At 42.7% G+C, this 22,605-nt stretch overlaps 1 protein-coding gene across 1 annotated transcript; it reads right to left on the reverse strand.

Moving 5' to 3' along the window:
• ACOT12 (acyl-CoA thioesterase 12) lies at window positions 1-22,510 on the reverse strand. Its single transcript, XM_085042286.1, is given in 16 exon segments — window positions 1-574; window positions 577-705; window positions 1,480-1,606; window positions 3,102-3,230; window positions 4,175-4,308; window positions 6,050-6,133; window positions 7,396-7,456; window positions 7,862-7,917; window positions 9,054-9,204; window positions 9,818-9,937; window positions 12,627-12,777; window positions 14,204-14,336; window positions 16,284-16,385; window positions 17,376-17,436; window positions 19,682-19,751; window positions 22,331-22,510. Coding segments are annotated over 16 exon segments (1,641 nt in total). The 5' UTR covers window positions 22,440-22,510; the 3' UTR covers window positions 1-550.
• Between the last annotated feature and the right edge of the window lie 95 nt (window positions 22,511-22,605).

A 22,605-nucleotide genomic window follows, 5' to 3' on the forward strand; every position in this document is an offset into this window, starting at 1 on the left:
TGAGTTTGCAGCCTCACCAACAATAATTTATTGGGACTCACAGACAAATGGACAAGTACTAAAGTGCAGACATTAGCAAAAACTAATTTACATTGGCTGTAATCAGTTTATAAATAATGGGTGTGCAAGGACCTGCACAGCCAGGTCAGAGCACTGGCACAGATACTTGGTAGCACTGGTTTCTGCAGATTACAAGTGGTGTTTACAGATTTAAAACTGCCTGGATGCAACCCTGTTCAATATAACATTAAAATAGTGAAATAGTCTCATGAGCTACATGAGTGTCTACTGAGCCAAGTTCTGCCTCCATTTATATAAAATTCATTAATGCAATCAAAAGCAGAATCTGCCCCTTAATCTTTTTTAAATTAAAGATTTAATTTAGAGCCTACAGCCTAGGCTTGGTTTGATAGAAAATGCTTGTACCAGGTATTCTCGGGCTGAAGCCCAATATTGGCTACATGATCCAAAGTAAGTAACCTACAGAAGAATGATCAACACCCTTGCAGGAGTTTAAACCAGAACTGCTTGATAATCTTCAGATGTCCCTTCAAAAATCTCTTTTCAACTTCAGCACTTGCTGTCTTTCAGCTCCAAGAACTTGATACATTCCAAAGCAGTGTCTTCAATGGATTTTGATGAGCCAGTAAGATTTGCAGCTAAGTAAGGCATAACTCCTGATGTCACTTGATTGAAGTAACACACCTGTTTGAACAAAAGTAAATGAAACAAAAAAGCCTATGGATTGCAAGTTAGCCATTTTTTCACAGAGCCTGGATAAGTATCACAGTTTTTATGGATGTGAATAGAAGCACACAGTGCTTCTGAAACTGAAGGCAATAATTTGCAAAAAGCATGCCTTTTTTACAGCACTCCAGTGATCTGAGTGTCCTCACTGCTCTGAGATCCTCCAGCATCTGCAGGTAAATGTACAGAGCAGTGCAGCAAGAAACACTGTGTATAACATGTTAAATATGAGTGCTTTGTGAACAAAGCTGTTGCCTGAAAAAAGGAATTGCAGCCACCAAGAGCTGCTGAAAGTTTTCAGAAATGTATTTTCTTAAATGGAAAAGATTTAGCCTTCCCACAGAAAAGAAGATGGGCATGAGAGATGGGATTCAGGTTGTGTGATTCCTGGCATTAAAGTGAGGAATTTATTTTGAACTAATTCCCTGGACTTTGTAGTCAGTGGAAAGAGACCCCACCACAGACCAGTGGAATGCACACCCCCTAGGAGTGCATTTTAGGACTAAGTGAATGACTCTGGAGGGGCATGGCAGCCTGCAGTGCTTAGTTTAGACCACATTTCTAGCAGTCAGATTGGCCAAAACTGGGCAAGACAGACTCCACACAGCCAGACTGAGGAAAAGCCTGACTGTCAGGTGGTGTTTTGCTGTTGCCTTTGCAGGCCTGTCAGCTCAGGTGAGGTGACAGCCCAGGGCAGGGCAGGGGGCAGAGCTGGCTTGCAGGGCTACTCACGGTGCAGGAGCTGCTGCTGCTGCTGTGGATCTGGAACCCAGCACAGAGGATTTCACTCCTGCAGAACGCCGGGCTCGGGGGAACCCCCCTGAGGGTCACTGACCTCACAGCCACCGTGTAGGGCTCCCTGCAGGGCAAGGACAAGCATCACACCCTTCCTCTGGCTAAGAACATTCATCAAGTGCCTGCAACATGCACAGCTGAGACAAAGGTGCCACTTTCACTGAGGGCAAAGCAGCTCCTGTGTGTTTAACGATCCTTGATCAAAGCCTGGGCTCTGCTGAGGCTCTCTGCCTCACACTGCAGTCCAGGAGACCTCTGTGGCAGCCTGAGAACAATCCATACAACACCTTCTGTCCTTTTTGATTTACCCTGCTCTCCTCAGCCCATGTTTACAGAATTAGGGAACAGCCCTCAACCAGAGGCTTCACAGTGTGGCCCCAATAAAGGTATCCAAATTCACTCAATCCCCTGATGAGGGGGAAAGCAAGCACAGTGCAGAATACTGCCTTTTGGTGTTAACTTGAAGAATTACTGAAGGTAAGGAAAGAAACAGAATAAAGAGGGAAAGGTACACCAAAAGGTCCCATTTGCCCATGTTTCACCATGTCAGACCAAAAGGAAATCTAATAAAAAATAATATCATTTAGAAAAGCAGTGTATGTTAAAGTGATCAAGGGACTTGGCAGAATTTACAGATACAATAAATGTCTGTGGTTTCAAGCACTTCCTTGACTAAGTAAAAACTCTGTAATTATATTGAATGGGATTACAAAGTCACTTCAAACAAAGACAAACTCCCAGCTAGGTTCTTCAGCCCACTAACAAGCTGTGTGGGACATGTTTTATTTCCCATTTGAAATTCTGGCTTATTTGCTCTCATGGTAAGCCACTCCCAAAGAGTCACTATCAAAGAATCAATACTGCACTATGCTACACATTTGTGATGATCTGGATTTACTTCATTGCACCTTCACACTGCAAAGCAAATCTGGTTGTACAAACTCAGGCCTCAATGTAGGAATCTCACTCCTCAAAAAGTAAAATGCCACCTTGGCCACCCAGTGACAGGTGAAGGTCACAGGACTCCAGGCTGTGTCCCCAGAGTGCTCCTGTTACAGTGATGCCTTAAAGCTGGTAAAAATATGAGGCAGACACAGCAGTATAGGGAAAAGGGTTTTACCTTGGTTTTAATAGGATCCTAGGTGCTCAACTCATCAAAGGTGGAAACACACCGAGGAGCACACTGGGTACAACGTGTATACAATTTTATGGACCTTACAAATTAGCATATCTACCTAAAATCCCCCAATAAGAAACTTAACAAATGAGGTAATTGTCCCCCTATTCTAATTACCCCCCAAGTGAGACTACAGCCTGGTTTACATAACCATGTTCCAGAGAGGAGGCTCTGTGCAAGGCTGGAGCCTCTAGTTCTGAGATTGTTATAAATGTTTCATCTTCCCCCCGGATAACCCCAAACTAAGCTAAATATCAGACTACAAGAGTTATAAACGTGGGGCTAAGGTACAAGGAGTGCTTTTGAAGGGTATAAGGACAGGGAAAGGGTATAAAAATGTATAAAAAAGCCATCAGGCATCTACAGTCAGAGCCATACTCACTGTGGGCTGCAGGGCTCCCTCTGTGACACGAGGAGCACAAAGTCTCGGGGTCTGTGGCCCATCACGGGGGGACATGTAACGTGGTAGATTTTCTCCTCCTCACTCACAGCCTGCAGGACCTTGCAAGTCCTGTAAGTACATTTAACACATCTGTCAGGCCCTGGTGTGTGCAACAGCATCTCCTTCAACAAACACGGTGCAAATGGGCTCCATCCTAACACTGAATGTTTGATTTTCACATCCAGGTAGCAAGGCAGACAGAGTGAAAAATTCAGGTTTTCTGCAAAACCTCATCAACGGTATTTTGTTTGTTACAGGCCAGTAGAGAGTGTAAATCAGTAGAGAGTGTAAATTTTCAAATATCCCTAAACTTCCACCTTCTGATAAAAATCTTTCAGAATGGAATGACTACCTGAAAATGCCTCACCAAATCGAATCAACAAAATTTCAATTCAGCTGTCTGTAATCACTATTCTACAACATATAAGGTAAATAAGAAACCTCAAACACCTTTTATAGCAATTTCAAAACCCATTTTCAATCAGATACACTTCAAAATAAATTATTTTTCTGAAAATATGCATTTTTAAAAACCCCATTTCTGGATTTCTCATTTTGACTGTACAGTGCACCTGAGCATCAGTGTCCCAAACAGCAGAAACATGAAAGAATCCAGGTTTCCCTAATTTTTAAAGTTAACATGCACAATGTATCCACCTCAGTTCTTACTTTGAACTTTCTTTTCTTTTACATGTTTTGGTTTTTTGTCACTTCAACATACACATGTCTAAGACTAGAGCTGTGCTCATTTTACAATAAGATGACCTCTGTGCCATCCCTCTCTTTTGACAGACCAGAGCACTCTGTATTTTGGAACCACACTAAGCACAAACAAAATTTTATTCCTGTGGTAAAAACCCAAAATCCATACTTTGACTAATGCACCTTTGATGTCAAACTGTTACAAGGATTTCTTCCCAACTAGGCAGCAAAGTGCCAGCACATCAGAGGTGTCTGTGTGAGAAGGGATGAGTGGCCAGGGAGTTCAGAGCCATGGAAAGGCAGATTCTCACAGGAAGTGTCTGTCCCAGAGCTGGCGCAGCCTGAGGTCCGACAGGAGGGAGAAGGCAGCATGGGATGGGATCTGCACCTGCATCTCCACCTTGAATGACAGCACTGCACCCTCCTCGTGGGTCCAGATTCTCACCTGGAAAATCAGCCAGCAGGTATTAAAAACAAAGAATGGTTACGATAAACATTTTAAGATGAATAAATGTTACACTTCTGGGACGTGAGCAGATTGTCTCAGGAGTTCCTGTGAAATTCCAGATGCCTTTGTCCAGACAAATCAGCCACACCTTGGCCTAGGCCCCCTGCCCCCAGACCACCTCCCTTTCCAAAATATCCTCCTTTGTCTCCCTTTTTCTCTTCTGTGAAGCAGAGCACCCAGAGATAATGATATATTGAAAAACTACTTAGAAACATGCTTTTGCATCTTTTGTCCCACACCTCTGCTATCTTGTCTTGCCTATTTTGGGTCTATTTCTAGTGATAGGCCGAAATCCTAACACAGAGAATTCAAAAGAAATAGTCTGTACATCACAACACACACACAAAATAAGTGTTTGGCACCTCCCACAAGCCCCATATAACAGAAGGAGATGGGTACAAAAGAATGCTTAGAATTAGTGGATTTTATTCCCAAATTCATATGCTTTATTGCTTCTCAAATCCTAGAAAGTTTTAACAGATTTTCATTTCCAAGTGACAGAAAATTCCTAAGCTTCATCATCGCTGTTCAGGTTTTGTTGGGGTTTTTTTGCTGTATAAAAAATGAACAATCTTTTGGTTATGGTGCATTTGTGCAACAACACAGATTTTGTATGTTTCTGTATTTTCCTGTCTTGGAAGAGCAAATAAACCCCAACATAATCCAGCAAGCAACTTGCTGAAGTGAAGTTTGGTGTAAAACTAAAGTCTTGAGAGCTTTAAAACCATCTACAGGAGGTCTGCATCATTATTCCTCTAAGGCACAGAACAGAAATCAGTTGTTCTAGGAGTCTCCTAGACTTGAGAAATCACAAAACAGAGCAGGAGGTGCAGCTGTCAAAACACCTCTCTGCTAAGTGAACATTGGCAAGGCTGGATTATCACTGCAGGCTCACAAGTCTTGTGGTTTTGTGTCAAAGACATCACAGTGCCATTTTTTACCTTCAAAAGTTGTCAGTCAGCTTGGGGTCATTCCAGTTCCAGGGAGAAGGGAACAAATCCTCTCAGGTTTTAAGATCATTCCCCCTCTCTAGATTTCTGGAAAGCCCCCTTCAGGTACTGGGAGGCTCCAAGGTCTCCCCAAAGGCTTCTCTTCCCCAGGATGAACAACCCCAGCTCTCTCTGCCTGTCCCCACAAGCTGTTTCAAGCTTGCTTCTCCCAGCAGGAGTGTTGTCTGACGTTTATTTGGCATAGCAGTGTTTACTGACAGTCTTTAACCACTGGAATACCCTACACATGGAACCGGCAGATATTCCATCAGTGGATTTCCTGATGATTTATATCTGCTCTTTCCCAAGTATCTTATTTTCTACAATCAAGAGTCACTAAGCAACATTTTGTAGCCTGTAATGTGCAAGAGATCAGACTAAAATACTTTTTTTGTCCCAAAGCACCTCTGTATCGACATGATGTCAAAGCAAACTGCCAGTCACTACCCACGTTTCAGAAACCCAGCCTTGACAGATGCCTGATGTCTCTCCTCTGTCTGAAAAACATGCACTGCAACTGGATTAACACCAGGTTTTCCCTTGGCTTTCTACTGGCTTTCCTAGCAGCATCTTTCTCTGCTCGAAGTGCTTTACACCAGCTTCCTTACTGATTTTGGGTTTATAACACCAAGTCATGAACAGAGAGGTGTTTTGTTTTCAAACTTCTGTGATTTTTTTCCAGCACTTACATTATCCAGGGTCCTGGTTATGTGCCACCCCGGTTTTGTTGCCAGGAGTGTCAGTGCAGCTATATTGCTGTAACTCAAATACGTCTGAAACACAAGATACGTGTCTGAAAATGGAGGGGTAAAGGTACATTTCACTGAACATTGCAGAAATGAGGTGTTCTTTTTTTTATCATTACCCTCTAACTGCAAACAAATGTTTGTTTTCCTTGTAAATGAAAACACAGTCCAGTAGTTTCTGAATTAACACACTTCCAGTGGCTTCCTTATACACTCACAAGGCTGTTGGCAAAACAATCTTAATTAAAGGACAACAAAACACTGTTTTCAGTTTCTCCAGTTATAAAGCTGTGCAGAACTACTTTGACCACCAGGGAGATAATACAGATAACCTCTCAGACCACTCAATAAATGTCCATCCTCCTCTTAAGTAATTAGAATCTACTAGAAAATTAACCTCTTCTTTGCTATCAAGCTGTGGTCCATCTTGGCAATTGCTTTACACAGCAGGCTCACAGCAAAGAAGGTGCAAATACATCCATTATTTATGCTTGGCTACAGTGGATGGAGTTCTCATTTAACCACTGTACAAAGAGAATACAGCCTTAGAGTCTTTACTGACAGGTTTTAATTTCATAGCCAATAAGTGTTAAGCAAGCCACTTTTTATCAATGCGCATATTTACATTCATTGTTTTGCAGAAAATAATATCTGCTTTAGCCACAAAAACTGGACAGTGAAACAACATTTAGCTTATCTATAAATCCACCCAAATTGAGGTTCAACACCATTCACTGCACAACACAAACACAGTCAATGGCCCAGCGTGTCCAAACCAGAGACACAAGTCACTTGGGCCACGGTATCTAGGAGTGAACACATGATTTCACCTCTCTTTCCACAGAAAGTTCATGATATTCCAATATTCTGTTGCTATCTCTCCCCCCACTTGTAGCACTTAGCAAATGGTTTCCTCACTACAATTTTTCAGACATTGTGGCTGGATGAAAACAGAAAACAAAACCCCAAACTACTTCCTCTACAGGAGAATTTAGCTTTCTTCACTGAGACACTGAGGGATAAACCTGCAGGAGACCTTAAGGGGCCACTTGTATGCATCTATTTTAAAGACTTTTAAAATCCTTTTTATTGAACTTAGTCTCACATCAGTAGTGAATTATCTACTCTCTTTTTTCAGAGGACAAATTTCACTGTGTTACACATCCATCCATTCCTTTGGACTACCACAGCACTCCAGTACAGAAGGTCCCCTGTGCCACCCTAGCCTCAACAACTGCTTCACACCCCACAAGGGGCACAATTATAGCTTTTTATGCCCCACAGATTACCTGATTGCTGGTGTCCCAGGCATCAGAAGGTTTGTCTCCTTTAGCAGACAGCATGCATTTTCTAAAACATATCAATATTTGTAATTAAAAGGAGATAGTAACATGAATTAGTTCTTTACACTTACTTTTGTGTATGCTAGGAACAACCACTTTCTATAGGCTTATGTGTCTTCTAAATACAGGTACTTTATCAATTTTTGCTTTGCAATGACTGCTTTTTCTTTCAGAAAGATGGTGAAACAAAGTAAATTACAGACCAAAGTAATTTTGAGACAAGTAGCTTCTAATAACTTCAGTGCCACTGAAACAAAATTATATGGAAATTTAGCCATATAACAGTCATATGTATGTTAAGGAGTTACGTATGTTGTGTGTTCAATTACTTTACTTAGAGGACTATAAAATTAAGAATTTAAATAGAATTTAAAATTTTCAAAGTCAAGATCTGCCAGTGGCCCAGCTCTACCTGGTGAGTCGAATGCTCCTCCGGGCAGTTGCTCCGTGGAACCTCCTCACACCATCCTGGGTGAAAAGTGAACCAGACAGCAACACATCTCATTATTTTAGAACAAAGTCTGAAAAAAGACAGCTAAAAACTATTTACTACAGATGGGCAAATTCCAGAGAAGTAATACAGGCAAATAAAGAGCAGCACTTTGTGCACTGGGCTTCCCACAGACTAATCCAAGCTGGTGGTTTACTTTTTGCCTTAGCATTATTCCCTGAAATTTGAAAAAAACAATGTGATAGTTGTACGATTACAGCATCCTCCTAGTGCTTTTTGGTCCTAAACCAGTGGCAGCTGGGCAGTGCACCACACATGTTCCACTCTCTCTAAATTTATCACTCACCAAATAAACTATTAACTGAATTTATCAAAATCTGGTGTTCAAAGCACAAATGAAAAATTTTATTAAGTCAGTTTTTCCTCTCAGGGCAGCCTGCAATGGGCAGCAGTGAACCTTACTTCCCCACTGAGTACATGGGACACATTGATCTATTTGTCTAGTTGCCATCCTATAAAAAATCACGTCCCTGATGTTAAAAAATAATTTCATTTCTGCCTACATTGGCTCTGTGAAATTCTTGTAACTGGAGCAGGAAGGTTAGTGACAGGTGTCATCACAGCCAATGACTCAAAAGTAGCATTCAAACTGCTTCCAGTGCTTCATGAACCATTTTGAGGGAAACACAAACTGAGATCTCCACCTCAAAGGAAATGAAAAGCCCACCCATGCCATGGGATTTGACTCCTATAGACATCTTTAGTCACTCTATTCATCATCCTTGTTAAGGGTTTATAAATAACTATTAACTGAATACTTAGACTTTTCACCCACAGTCAGTGGAAATTGCACAAGATGTAGACAAGTGGAAAAATCTCCAAACACATCTGATTCTTCTTCCCTGCTCAGCAACCACAGCATTTCTAGTCATGAGGACCCTCCACTGAGCCTCTCAGTTTGGAAGATTAAAGTCAACAATAACAAACCTCTCACTCGAGGGCAAACATTTCCTCTGGAGGTTTTCTCTCCTGCAAGAAGATGCATTGCAGTGCCCTGCTTGGTCCCTGCCTGACCAGGAAGGCTGTGGTGACCAGCTGTGACACAGGGTGTGCTGGGATGGACCTCATGCACGTCCTGCCCCCGAGAGCTTACCTGTGTTGTAGGTTTGACCCTGGGGAAGGTGAGCAGCTCCCCTTGGTCATTCACAGCATTGAAAATGAGGAATGCACTGTTGATGTGCCGTGGCTGGTCCTTGATCCACTCCTCACAGTTGTAAGCCTCGACACGGACACCAACCTCCACACTGAAAGCAAAGTGTAAATTAATTACTGAACTGCTTCAAGTGATGCAGAAACAGCCCTGAGACAAGCTAAAAAGGACTGCTGTACCTCCAGGTGTGCAGGAAGCCTGACTCAAACACCTTCTGTAGCATAGCAGATAAATCACTCAATCTGGACAGAAACACTTTTGAAATAAAAGTGTCAGTAGCTAAACAGCATTAACAAAAGTAAGCAATGAACAGAACCCAGATCTGTCAACAAAACACCAAGATGGGAAGATTTTGGCAGCAAGCTGCCATCTTCTGAGGAATCAGATCTCTGGGAGCAACCCAACCCTTGAAAATCCCTGAATTTCAGAGGAATATTTATTGTCTGTGTTTGCAGACATTGTTGGGATTTGGTGACAAATGATCTTTGAACTGAGAGCAAAAGACAGAGAATAAATTTTTATTACAACTTGCACTGATAAAAGTAAAACAAACAGAGAAATAATTACAGATATAGATATATCCCTCAAAGCTCCACCTGAAAAATAATTCGTTCACTAATGCAAATCCTGCTGGTGGCTGAAACATGAAACACACAGTGTAGGCTGGTGCAGGAGATGCCAAGGCAGACAGAGCTGAGGAGGTTTACCTGTTGTGAAAGGTGTTGTTGACAATGGCATTGAAGATGAGGCGGTCACCCACAAAGGATGGGCCCCAGAATTTGAACATGTTGACTGACTTCAGGATGGGATGTGAGCGACAGAGCCGGCTGCAACAGAAAACCAGAGAGAGAGAGCAAAACACTCAGTATTGCTAAAAAGCATAACTGGGGGGGGAGTGACTACAGAAACAAAGTTTGCATGACCTGGAAGGTCACTAAATTACACTGATCTACTCCATATCCCACTGAAATACATTTGGCATGTTCAGCCCCAAGAGCATGTAACTCGAGCTTCAACCATCATAATACCACTTATGTCATGCTGTTTCCTTTTCAACACATTTTGCAAACACCAATTAATTCTCGCTGCTTGAGACTACCCTCTTTTAGAGCCAGACCATGAATCCCTTACCTACAGAGTAACCACTTACCTCACAGTTTCATTAATTTCTGTAGGGGAGCAGATTCCTGTGCAGACCTAAAGCCTTTAAACAATTAAAGGAAACCTGAGCAGAAAGGCTGAGCACCAGGGACAGTGTCTAAGCAATGCCATGTCAGCCATCTAGGCTTGGTATTTGTACATTTTTGTTTTAGATGCTTTCTGCTATTGTGATATGAAGTGAGAATGAAAAAACCCTCACGTGGCTGCCAGATGCAGTCTGTGTAAAAGGATCTCGTTTGCAAGCTCTCTGGAGCAGGCAAAAATCAGGTTTCTCCATCAGTTCTACATGTAGTCCAAGCCCCTCACTTTCTGCTGGGATGTCTGTGCATCACAGGAAGAGGGGACAATGCACAACACATGGCATTTATTTTTAGACTCTGAAACAACACACTGCTCTCAGCAAGGAGCCCACGTGCACGTCTGAGGGTAGATTTTTCCATGGTGAAGTTTTTAAACTTGAAAATACACTTCTGTAGCACTCTTAGCTTTTAACTCAACTGCACTTTGGAAACTAATGTACCGGTATTGTTAAATGCACACAATTATCTGCAGCTAATTAACTGACTGGTACATCTCTTTAACAGTCTAATACATTTGAATTACTTTGTAATTAAATTAAAATAATTTGCTCTTCTGATTTAAAATGCTAAGCATTGATTTTGTTTACAATGTTCACTCTAAAGATGCAAACACAGTAATGCTGAGCAGAGGAACAAACCAGAAATCAGGCTTAAATATTCATTTCTTTCTGGAAAAGCATGCCCTGAATGTGTTTATTGCAAGTGTAAGAAATAAGAAAGTATATATCAAGTTCAAGCTATTATTACTAATATTCAAACGGCTTTATTGCCATCTGTAAGAATTTCAGGTATTGGCTAGCCAAAAAAAAAGGTGGTGGGGAGGTGAGAGGCCAGAAGGAGAGTGAGTAACCTTTAAAATGACCTCAGAAATTTATTTTTCCAGGGTTATCCCTCCTCTTCTCTTCCTCCATCACAGTCTGTGGCCATAGAAACTCCAACCTGGCATTTTCAAAGGTCAGGTCTAACTCTGAGTGGCCTCACAAAAGGTTCATAGTGAGAGTATAGTTATTGCTCAAGCAAAAACTACAACATCTCTCTTTTCCACCAGCCTCTGACACTAGCTATTATTCCTGAAATTTTCAACATGAGTAATCATGTTTGACATTAATTAGTTCAAAGAAAATGTGTTCAGTACTCCATTTGCTGATGTTTCCCTTCCTTTGTTTAAATGTAATTGTGACTCACACTAGGTAAAATTTATCAGATGAAAACAGGTAAATATTTTGAGTCATATTATGGCAAAAATCTGCATGAGTCCCTTCAAGCCATTGGCATTGCACACTGGGGTAAGGCCAGTGCACTCTGATGTTGCTAAAACAAGTTGTTTATCCAACCACTACAGAAAATCTGTTGTTATCAGTACAACCACTGGCTACAAATCAAAACCATGTGAATAATGAATGGAGAAGTCATTTAATTATTAAAGTTAAAAAGGGAAAACATATCTACAGTGAATTAGGTCACTCGGTATGCAAGGAGAATTCAAACTGAAACTTGAGTGCTGCTTACAAAGAAGCTTTGTGCAGTGTCCAGGAACAGGAAGGGAGGCTAACAATGGTTTGACTCCAGGGGAGAGGAATTAAATGATTTTATGTCTGGGTCATACTGACAAGCAGCACCACAAAACATACTTTGTTCTTCTAACCTGAAGATGTCAGAGCTCTTTAAACTGCTAAATTGCTGCAACCCATAGGATGTGCAACCCAGAGGGACTGAAAGGTCAAGTGACTTGCTGAGGTTATGCACCCATTCCATGTGCACACCAAAAAAACAGAACCTCTTTATGTGGATCCATCTTCTCTGACTTATTTTTCTTCTGGCATCGTGAGGATCTGCAGACTAAGTTCTAGAAGGCTGTTCATTTTTGGGTGCCACTTGATACAGTATTGGTTTTATCCTGATTTAACAGCTAACTTTGTTTTTAAAACACTGCACCAACCACAGGGAGTGCAAATTTCTGCTCTTGAACAAGGAAGGAGGGCAGGTTCCTCTATCCAATGCTGGCTTTCTCCAGAGATTCCCAGGAAGATAACACAGCCTCTTTTGCCTTAGGGTCTGTATGTGTAACAGAATAATGTCTGACTCTCAGTGGCATGGCATGCTGTGCAAGATGTACCACATAAATAGTTCAAAGGCCTCCTGTAATGTGAGCAGGAAGAAAAGTCACAAAGGCCTGGAATCTGTGTTCTTCATAAAATAAGTCCCTGCAAAACCTTTAACATTAGAAGCACATCCATTTAGAACTGCATGCAGAGACAATGCTGTATGGAAGTACCTTGCTGAAATGCTTGCCACTGTCTCCATCCAAGCCATGATCTGGCCACCAAAAGTGTTTCCATGATGGTTTGCATGAGGAGGCAGGACAAGCTCAATGCTCTGTACATGGGTATGTTCAGTTGAAACTGCATCTTTCTCTTCACAACTATCTGAAACACAGCAGCAACATATCAGTGAATTCTTTCGGAAGAAAATACACCCAGTGAAGTGTGCAGTTTGCTTCAGACCCAGCAAGAAGAAGAAAAACAAAAAGGCACCCTAATCTCTGTTATTTTCAGTGCCATTTTGCAGGAACAGATTTAGGGACAAAATTAACTTCAGGTCATTTTAAAAGTGCCTAACTGTGCTAGGAGCTGAATGGTACTTTTGACTTATGCCACAATTAACTAACTTTGTGGTTGTATAAGCATGTGAAAACATATGACTAACTTGTACTTTGGACCTACTTAAATTGTTCCCTAAGACCCACTGTTCAAACAAATTTCACTTTCAGGGTACAATTTGTACATATTTTGCTACCTAGCAGGCTTTACATGCAATGCTCTCTCCTCTCTTCCCCCACGTTGCAAGTTCTGTCTCCTCAAGGAGGTGAATCAGTGCCAAAATAATATCCTTCAAAGAAGATTCCAGGAAAGGCAGTGGAGACAAAACCCCTCGACCTCTGATTTGTCACTCAGGTTATTAAACTGTATCCTGTGAGACAGTTACCAGGAAGACAAATAGCTTGTTTTCTTGTACCAAACAAGAGTCTTCAGTTCTGTGAAGTGTTACCAAATTGTTAAGACTAGATCTTGGTTTATAACAGGTTTAATCTCTCCTCAGTAAAACCACATAATGCCTGTTATTTATACACGGAGCTACAGCTCAGATTTTCCAAATACCAGCATATTTTCTTAACTGCTCTGAGTAATTTCTTTTGTGGGAACACAACAACTTTTGAGCACAACTTCCTTTAAGAACAGAAATTACTATCGTAAATAGAGAAAAAACTGTTTCTTCCCTCAGTTTTTCTAACTTTTTCACCTGTTTTGACCTCCATATAATGAAATTTCTCCTGCTTGTTGGGAACCATCTCAGGGCATAAACACAGTTCTTACTTTGCTTTCTAGCCTGAGCGAATTTTATCCTTCTATCTGCATCACAACTAATGTTACAGAACTGTATTACTGCAATGCAGAGTTCTGTGTGACCTGTGAACCCTTATACACAGAACCTACATGAAGATCTGAATTTCACATCTATTTAATGCATGCTTGGCCTTCAGCCCTGAATTTTTAAATCTGGAATTTCTGAAAAACAAAGAAATACCACCAAGAGGTGTATTAGACTATTAGACTAACTGTCTAACACACCTCTCAAATGTGGCACAGAATTTTCCACCTGACCCCAAAGAGACCTACATGTTTTGTCTCCTTCCTTCCTTTTCCTTCCTTCCTTCCTGTCTTCCTTCCTTCCTTTCTTCCTTCCTTCCTTCCTGCCATCCTTCCTTCCTGCCTGCCTGCCTGCCTGCCTGCTTTCCTTCCTTCCTGCCTTCCTCCCACAAGTCTTTTGCTCCACCTTCCTTACAGAAATCACCTTCCTTATTGCTCTCCTGCATTATCTTCTGAAAGACCTGGACATAGCTCAGACGTATTCTTCTCCTCTCAACAGCCAGGCTGTGCTCCACCTGGTCCTCTGGAGACAGAAGCTGTACAGGTTTTAACTCAACCTGTGCAAATGAAAAGGAAAAAAAACCCACTACAGTTCTGTATTTCACAATAACAACAAAGTGCACTTTAAACTTAAAATGGCATCAGCATTTTCTACAACCTTTCCCTGTCAACTGCCCAAGATGACAAGTTTATTAATACAAACAAGCACACAGTTTAAAGTTCAAGACATTCTGTATTATCTCTTCAGAATCATTCATTAAAACTCAATGACAAAGTGCTTTGAGCTTTTAAATGCGAACATCCATGAGAGCACACAGTGCTTAAGACCGTTCTCATTTAAGAAAAATAAGAACAAATAAAAAAGACAGAAGAATATGAACTTGATATGCAGGTTTCAGAATTAAGTTTCTGAAGAAGAAAAAGAATCCAGTGGCACTGATCAGTGGTGTCATTGCAAATTCCTGTGCACGTCAATTCCTGTGCATGTGAATCCAAACCTGTACTGGCTTTAAAACATTGCTACATTTTAATAATTAAGCCGAAGTGTCACTGAACAATCACTCATGTGATTTGTCCAGAAGGCCTCAGAAACATTAAAATAATGCACAAAGCAGTGCACCACAGACAAATTTGACATTTTGTGTCTTGTAGTGGTGCCACTAGTGTTTCTCAGCTTTTGACTCTTCCCTCAAATGCTCTTCCAGATTCATTGCCTCCTTTCCAGTCCTTTACAAGAGCTTCCTAGATCTTCCCAGATGGCCCAGCTAAAAAATTAAGATGGTGGGTGTATTGATTTTCTCTCATACAACTTTGGAAACAGTTGTTCAGAACAGGGGATTTGAAAAACATATTTTCCAACTTCTTTGAGACTTTAGCTCATGATGGAATTTGAACTGAACTCTCAAACTCTCTCTAGGACATTCCTGTCTTAAGCCTAATCTTAGTTAATCATCACTGACTTAATCCTGAATTAATCTCCCTGGAAATTTGGGCAAAAGGTAAACAGGTTGATGTCATGGGTATGATATCGAACCAATAATAAACAATTCCTACTTTATACCATTTCAGTGCTATCAAGGTAGCAATTTAGCCATTAGCCTTTCACAGACCAGTTGGGCTTTATTTCTGGTAAAACTGTTCCAATCTGTTTCTCCAAACTGTGCCACATCATCACCAAAGTGAAAGCAGGAGTGATTGGATATATTAACTGCTCAGGGGATGGCTCTGCCAATCTGCAGTGGATGGTGAACAGGCAGATGTGCTGTCACAACATGCTCAGTGAGACAGGAAAGTCAGGTCCATGATCCCAGTCACATTCAAGAAAGTAGAATTCCACACACAAAGGAAGTTTATTCAGAGAGTCTAAGGAGTGTTTGTCCTTTCTCATAAGAAAACCCTAAAAAGACTGTGCCTGTCTGCCACAGTGATGTGAAGGCCAAAGGTACCATGACTGATTTCTAAACACCTCCAGAGGGACAAACACTGGGGAGAAGAAACAGGACTGGCATGAAAATGAATTAACATAAATGGCAAAGAATCAATTTAGATTGGAAGGTAGCTTAAAAATAATGTCTTCTGTGTGAACAGTGGTGTTGAACAACCTCCCCAAAAGGGGAAGTGAAGGATAAAACCCCCCAAGCCTGCAATCAGCTTCTGAAGAGGAGAGAGACTCACAAGGACCTCTCTTCCCCTCTTGCCTCTGTCAATTCTGCAGCCTTTACAAAGACTACACTTCTATTACGAACAAATGTGCAAAAGAAAATGGAAGGATGAAACAATAATAACAACAGTAACAATAACAACCCCACCCAATACCACCACCTAATCATTTCAGCACAGAGAACTGGAAAAAACCCCTCAAACTCCATCTTATAAAGTCTGGACTTCATGCTTTTTCCTGTCACTGAATAAACAGTGTTTCTGCTGTGTTTCCCAACCAGAAAAGTTGGGTTATTTCACAGAAACTCAATCGCTCCAAGCGTAGAAGAAAACAGGAAAAATACCTTTTCAGCACCAACTGGTTTGGCCACATATGTTGCATATGCCACACTCACAAGTTTTTCAGCATTAGTCAAAACATCCTGTACTGTCACCTTGATGCCAACCTACATGGAAGAAGGTAGTGAAGGAAGGAGACAAAAAAGATATTTTCATCATTGTCAATTGACTTCAGACAAAACAGAGCAGTTTTTATCAAATTAATCATGTCCAGGTCCCTTACACCTAAAGGGAAAAAGGTTAAAAAATTGCTTTAATCACTGATAGATCTCTGAACACATCAGAACACCACAATTTTCACTGAGCTCTGAAAGTTTTTCTAGTACAACTTTTATGTATGTTTAGCATCACTTGTAGGGTCAAATTACAAAACCAGGAAAGACACTTAGATGTAGTTTTATGGGTATTTCCTTCCTTTTACTTGTGTGACATTTAGAGTCCCCATCTGAACCTTTCTAAGATCTGTATGTCCAAAGAAGTGTATTTAGAGGTGCCAAACACAATGAAACACATGAATGTGAAACACTGGATTTGATCCTCTGGGATAGGCCTGACATGCGTTAAACTTCTGATTTTTTCTTAAGTTTAGAACCTTTTGGAATACATTATGTGTGAGATGCATCACTCCATTAATAATACTGGGAATTGGACACAGGCACAAAGCACAAAAAGTACCCCCAAGGTACAATTCTGATTTCAAGCAATTGGGCAAGGCATTGCATACTTGTTACAACATGAAGATTAAGAATATGTATACACCTGAGACACATATTTTTGTATCAGAAGCTTGAAAAATACTTAGAACTATACCTGTTCAGTGGCTCTGGCCTGGACCAACACCACCTATCCCATCCTGCTCACTACACCTGCCAAAGGCTTTAATTCTTCAGGGCCCAGTGTCTACTCTGACATGGATTATTTTACAGGATATATGCAATTGTAACACTCTGGAAGCCATTTCATTAGGTGGTGTTATTGTTCAGATATCTGAAAATATCTGGAACAAATAAATGTGGACCCATGCTGTGTTCCACCACTGCCTGCACCTCTGCTCTACTCCTGCAGTCTCATTAGTAATAAGAGTGATGATCTCTTACCTCCATGCTGGTTTTGAATGCCCTGTTCACCTTTGTTCTGATGACAATAATTTGTCCAACCCTGTTAAGAAGAGCAAGACCTTACAGAATGCAAACAGCTTTTTAAGGGCTTGAATCTGCCTCTCCAGGTACTCCTAAAAGTAGTGAAGAAAATCTCATTAATCAGTCTGTGTCTTCCACATTGCACAGGAAATTCACTGAAAAAGGTGAATTTTTCACTGTTTTCACTTTAACACTGTTATTCACCAGTCAGACTTCCCTCATGCTCAATAAAATCACAGTTACTCAGAGAACTGCACAACCTTCATGCCAGCATTCCTGCTGGTGTCTGTACAAAGTCAGGTGTGCCCCAGGTACACCCAGAAATCCTGGCTTTTGCTCAAAAGCACATCTTGCATCAAATCACTGAGCACATCTAGCTGCAAAAGCACTCAGGTACACTCCATGTGCTCTTCTGGCATACAGATACTTGCACATGAGGAGATAACCCCAGGACAAAAAGTGCTCTTTGACTTTTTTAACGGATGGGCAAAGAGTTCACGTTACAAGCCCTGGCCAAGAACAGGACTGCATGTCCCTTCTGTGCTCACGTCATTCCTCTGAAAGCTACTGTTCCCCATTTACCTACATAAAATACCTAAACAGAATTTTTATTTGCTATTTGCTTTTCTTATTTGCTATTATTATTTATATTATTTGTTATTAGTATTTTATTATTTATTTTCTTTTCAATTATCTTTATTACATCATCAGATCAAATTTAAATGAGGAAATATTTTCTTTCCCTCTGGAATTCCTGGAGTTCCTGTTCTGCGTCGGTAGCAGGAGAAACCTTGTTTCCAAACCCCTCAAATCCCAACACTGAGCAGTGCTGATAGGGTGGAAGGAAGGCAGTTTGCCCTGAAGTTTTCCCATTGAGCAGGAAGTAAAAGGACAGAATGTGCAGGGTAAGTCAGAGCCACAGCCAAAACAGATGGGTGTCAGGCCACTGCCTCCAGGGAATTCAAACTGAGTTACAAATGCTAAAGAGCAGTCCAGGGGCAGGCTATGTGGAGCTATTTACAGCCAAGACTGAAGTAAATTACAACTCAAGCAATTGGGTACCAACAACACACTCACAGCTAAGGACTTCACACAGTTATTACACCAGGTTATTAAAAAAATTAAATTCTTCCTAATTTAAAGGAATAGGGCTTTGACATTTAAAAGTAAGGCTAACTTAAATTTTAATTCTACTGCAGAACTAGAATGGGAAACAGGAAAGAAGAAACCTGCTCCTTCACAGGACCAGACAGGAAAAACAAACTCCATGGCAATATTCTCTTCCTTGTTCACATCCAAGAACTGAAGTGGAACCCTTTGGGTAGATGGGGCAGGGAAAATGGACAGTGGGAAGAGCAGAGCATGTGCAGGTACACACACCTCATTAGCTTTTGAGGAAGATGCTCAGAAGCAGTTTTTCCATTATTCATTGCAAAGAAAAAGCACAACCATTAAGGTCATAGTTCTCAACTGCACAGCCAAGGAAGCCAGCAGATCCTTTCCAGCAAGGAGTGTTTAGAACAGTAACTACAGAAATGCAGGGGCAGAGCTCACACAGCACCACACTTGCATTTAAAATGGTCAGAAACTTATGAGAATGAACTGACTATGATTCACACTTAGAACACCAATAAAATTTAAATAAACATAATTGAAAATCAGTACCACTGAACTGCTGTGTATTACAAGACAAAGAAGAGGGTATATGGTATAAAGCTAAGTTTTGAATTATATAGATTTGTGGCAATTTCTGTTTACATCTCAGCTGAAATAAACACAGAAGACTTAATCCTTACAGAAGATTTAGTAACCTGGTTTAGGTAAATAAACTTTACAGTAAGTAATCTTTTTTCCTAAAAGAGCTGAAAAAAAAAGATGTTAAGAAATAAACTGAAAGAGAACTTGCAACAATAAAACCAGTGACACAAGAACTTTTACAGGTATGTATTCCTTATTTAACAGAGATAAGCAATGGCCTGCAGCATTCACTTTCCCTAGAACCAGAGACCACTGGGGCATCAGTTTGTCACCAGGCACCTTGACTGCCAAGTCAAAGTAACCACAGTTTATTTTTGCCCTGTGAAACGGATCTGCTTTCTAGGTGGGTTAGGCTGTCACAGGCAGAAAGAGCAATTTTGAGACAGCCCTGTGACTCTCGTGAGTTCCTGGGTCTGCTGTCTCCCGTTTTATAATGCTGCAGTTTATCTCTGCCAAATAAGAATGTCCAGAATGAAAACATCTGACTGTGGTCAGCTGGTCAGTACCTGGCAGCCTCTTCAAACTGTATGTCATCCATGGACGCTGTCACACAGGACACCCCAGCATGTTTCTCAGCTTCAAAAGAGACACAGGGGCACAGAGTTACCACACTGCACCTGCACGGAGCTGTTCACCTGTGGGCTCCTGCCTGGCAGACACAGATGGCACAGCAGGTCCCACTTCTTCCTGTGAACACCATAATGCAAGGCTGCAGTAGGCCCCTTCGGAAAAAAGAGAAGCTAAGTAAGATTAAAGTTAATATTTATCATGGCTTTGTGGTAAAGAGTGCTCATATTTAAGGGTAACATCAGCAGATGAAACCAGGTGACAGCAACTATCCTACTCAGTGTTTGAAAACGTCTATCTAAGATATTTTTCTAAAAATGAGCATTCTGGTAAGAGAGCATTAACAAGCAAGGTGAAGGACAGAAAGTGTCACGAAGCATTAATGAGCTCACAGGAAGCTCATGATTGTCCCTCAAAACTGACTGTCACAAACATCAGCTAGGGCAATCCAGTGTGGAACTTTTATGTCAGCTGAGGATTCTGAGATACAGGAGAAAAACCTCCTGGCTTGTTAGTGTGTCACAACAGTGGGAAACAGCTAAGTCATGTCCTTAGTGCTGTACCAAAAATGCAGGAACTAAAAACAAAACCAAACAAGATTTAGAAAATCTAAAACCAGAATTCATCTACTGTGAAATATTTTTACCTAAATTTGACCTGTTCTTCATCTCCCTGGGATGCATTTGTTGTGAAAAAAGAATGCATCCTTTTTGTATTAATTATGAAAGTTAATCTAGAAAAGGAAAACATCTTTACTGTTAATATTTAATAGTCTGATAGGTAAGTTTTTATAGCAAGTTAATATGATATATTATTTATTTGACCATAGAACCTGGAGCTTCCAGTCAGAAGGCAAATCTCCAATAAATTAGGAGCTGCATAAACACAGGGAGCCTCTGCTCCAAAGTCCTGAGTGACAGAGGCAAGAGAGAGGACTAGCAGGAAGCCTGGAAAATAGCACTGCTCAACAGGCAGGAGTTCTCACTGCCAAGCAGCCTCGTATTTTTAGTGAGCGTCACAAGAGGAGCCCGGAGAAATCACACTATTTTTATCAGTATCTGAGGAGTTCCCTTTGAAAACGAGGAGAAACCACAGCGTCTCCTCCAAAAGCACTGCTGAGGGACAAGACCCTGAAGGGCTGGAACCGAAGCACTCCTTCAGAGGTCAGAAAAGCAGCGTGCTCGCTTGGGGAAGCTGCCCCGAGGCGAGGCGGTGCTGTGTGATCCCCGCAGGGACACACGGCAGTCACGGCGCCGGGACAGCCACCCTTCCATCGCTGCGTGCCGGCAGGAGCTCCCGAAACACCGAAACACGGCAGCACGGCACTGCGGGCTGCTAATGCATGCAGTGGGAGCGCAGCGCCGGGCAGAGCCGCGGGTTTCAGCGCTCCCCGCGCAGCCTGCGCTCACGGCAGGCGCTCCAAACCCAGCTCCACAAGTTAGCGAGCAGGGTTTAGAAGCTTTCGGAGCCGAGCTACGTCAGACACGGAGCGCTCTGCTTCGGTTTGTGGCTGTTTCACAGAACTACGGAATCCCAGAATAGCTAGGGCTGGAAGAGCCCTCTGGAGACCATCTAGTCCAACCCTTGCCAAGGCAGTGGCACCTTTCCTTCTTTTTGGCACACATGTGCCAGTAATCTTAAATTAGAACTTTTCTTTCTTCTCTTACTTATCTTTTCCCACTTCTTTTTTCCCCCTCTGCTGCTCCTTTTTCAAATTCTCCTCACGCTCACATCCCCATCACCTTCCTCGCTCTCCTGCGCAATCTGACGCCTCACCCTCGTGGTCTCTGTTCCCGACTGGAGCCCCAAATCTCCTGGGCTCCTCCAGAGACACACGGAGCTCCCGGAGCAGGAGCCTGCGAGGATGAGAGGGGCGCTGGAGCATCTTCCTCGCAAGGGAAGGCTGAGGGAGTTGGCTCTGCTCAGCCTCGAGAAGAGATGGGTGAGAGGGAACCTCACCCATGTGTATGAATATCTAAAGGGGGTGTCAGAGCACGGATCGGGCTCTGCTCGGTTGGTGCCCAGCAATGGGACATGAGGCAAGCGGCAGCAAAGGATGCCTAGGAAGTTCCACCTGAACATGGAGCTGTGTCAGGGCAGGGTTAGGATGGATCTCAGGGAAAGGTTCTTCCCCAGAGGGTGCTGGCACTGCCCAGGCTCCCCAGGGAATGGGCACAGCCTGAGGCTGCCAGAGCTCCAGGAGGGTTTGGACAGCACTGCCAGGGATGCACAGGGTGGGATTGCTGGGGGGTCTGGGCAGGGCAGGAGTTGGACTGGATGGTCCTGGTGGGTCCCTTCCAGATGAGGATCACGATGAAGAACTTCTTCAGTGGAACAGATTGCCCAGAGAGGGTGTGCAGTGTCCCTCAGCAGAGCTGCCCAGCAGTGTCTGTACGCCATCCTGAGCTCTGTGCCCTGTGATGACCCCGAGTTCGGACAGGATGACCACTGTGACCCTTCCACCCTGCCCCACCCTGTGACCCTCTGCTACCTCCGACACCCTTTCCCCCTCCATGGGGTGAAACCTTCCCTCAAGCCCCTCGCTGCCCCACAGCGGGACAGTCGCCTGCTGCTCCCACGGGCCGTACCTGCGAGGCAGGCGGCGGCGTCCATCCACCGCAGCAGCGGCCCAGCGCCCAGCTGCCCGCGGGGCCCGGCGTGGGCCGGCAGCACGGCCTGGCACATGCACACGGCCATGACAGCCCGAGCCCTGCTCCCCGCTCCCCGCCCCCCGGCACCGCGGCCAGCGCCGGCCGCTCCGCCTCAGTCCCAGCCCCAGCCATGGGCGGGAACAGCCCGCCCCGCCTCGGCCCGCCGCATGGCCGAACCGCCTCGGCCGGCCTCCCGGGGCGGGACGGGCTGA

The sequence above is a fragment of the Lichenostomus cassidix genome, chromosome Z, assembly GCF_008360975.1.
Source record: "Lichenostomus cassidix isolate B80296 chromosome Z, HeHo_3.0, whole genome shotgun sequence".
Classification (NCBI taxonomy): domain Eukaryota; kingdom Metazoa; phylum Chordata; class Aves; order Passeriformes; family Meliphagidae; genus Lichenostomus; species Lichenostomus cassidix.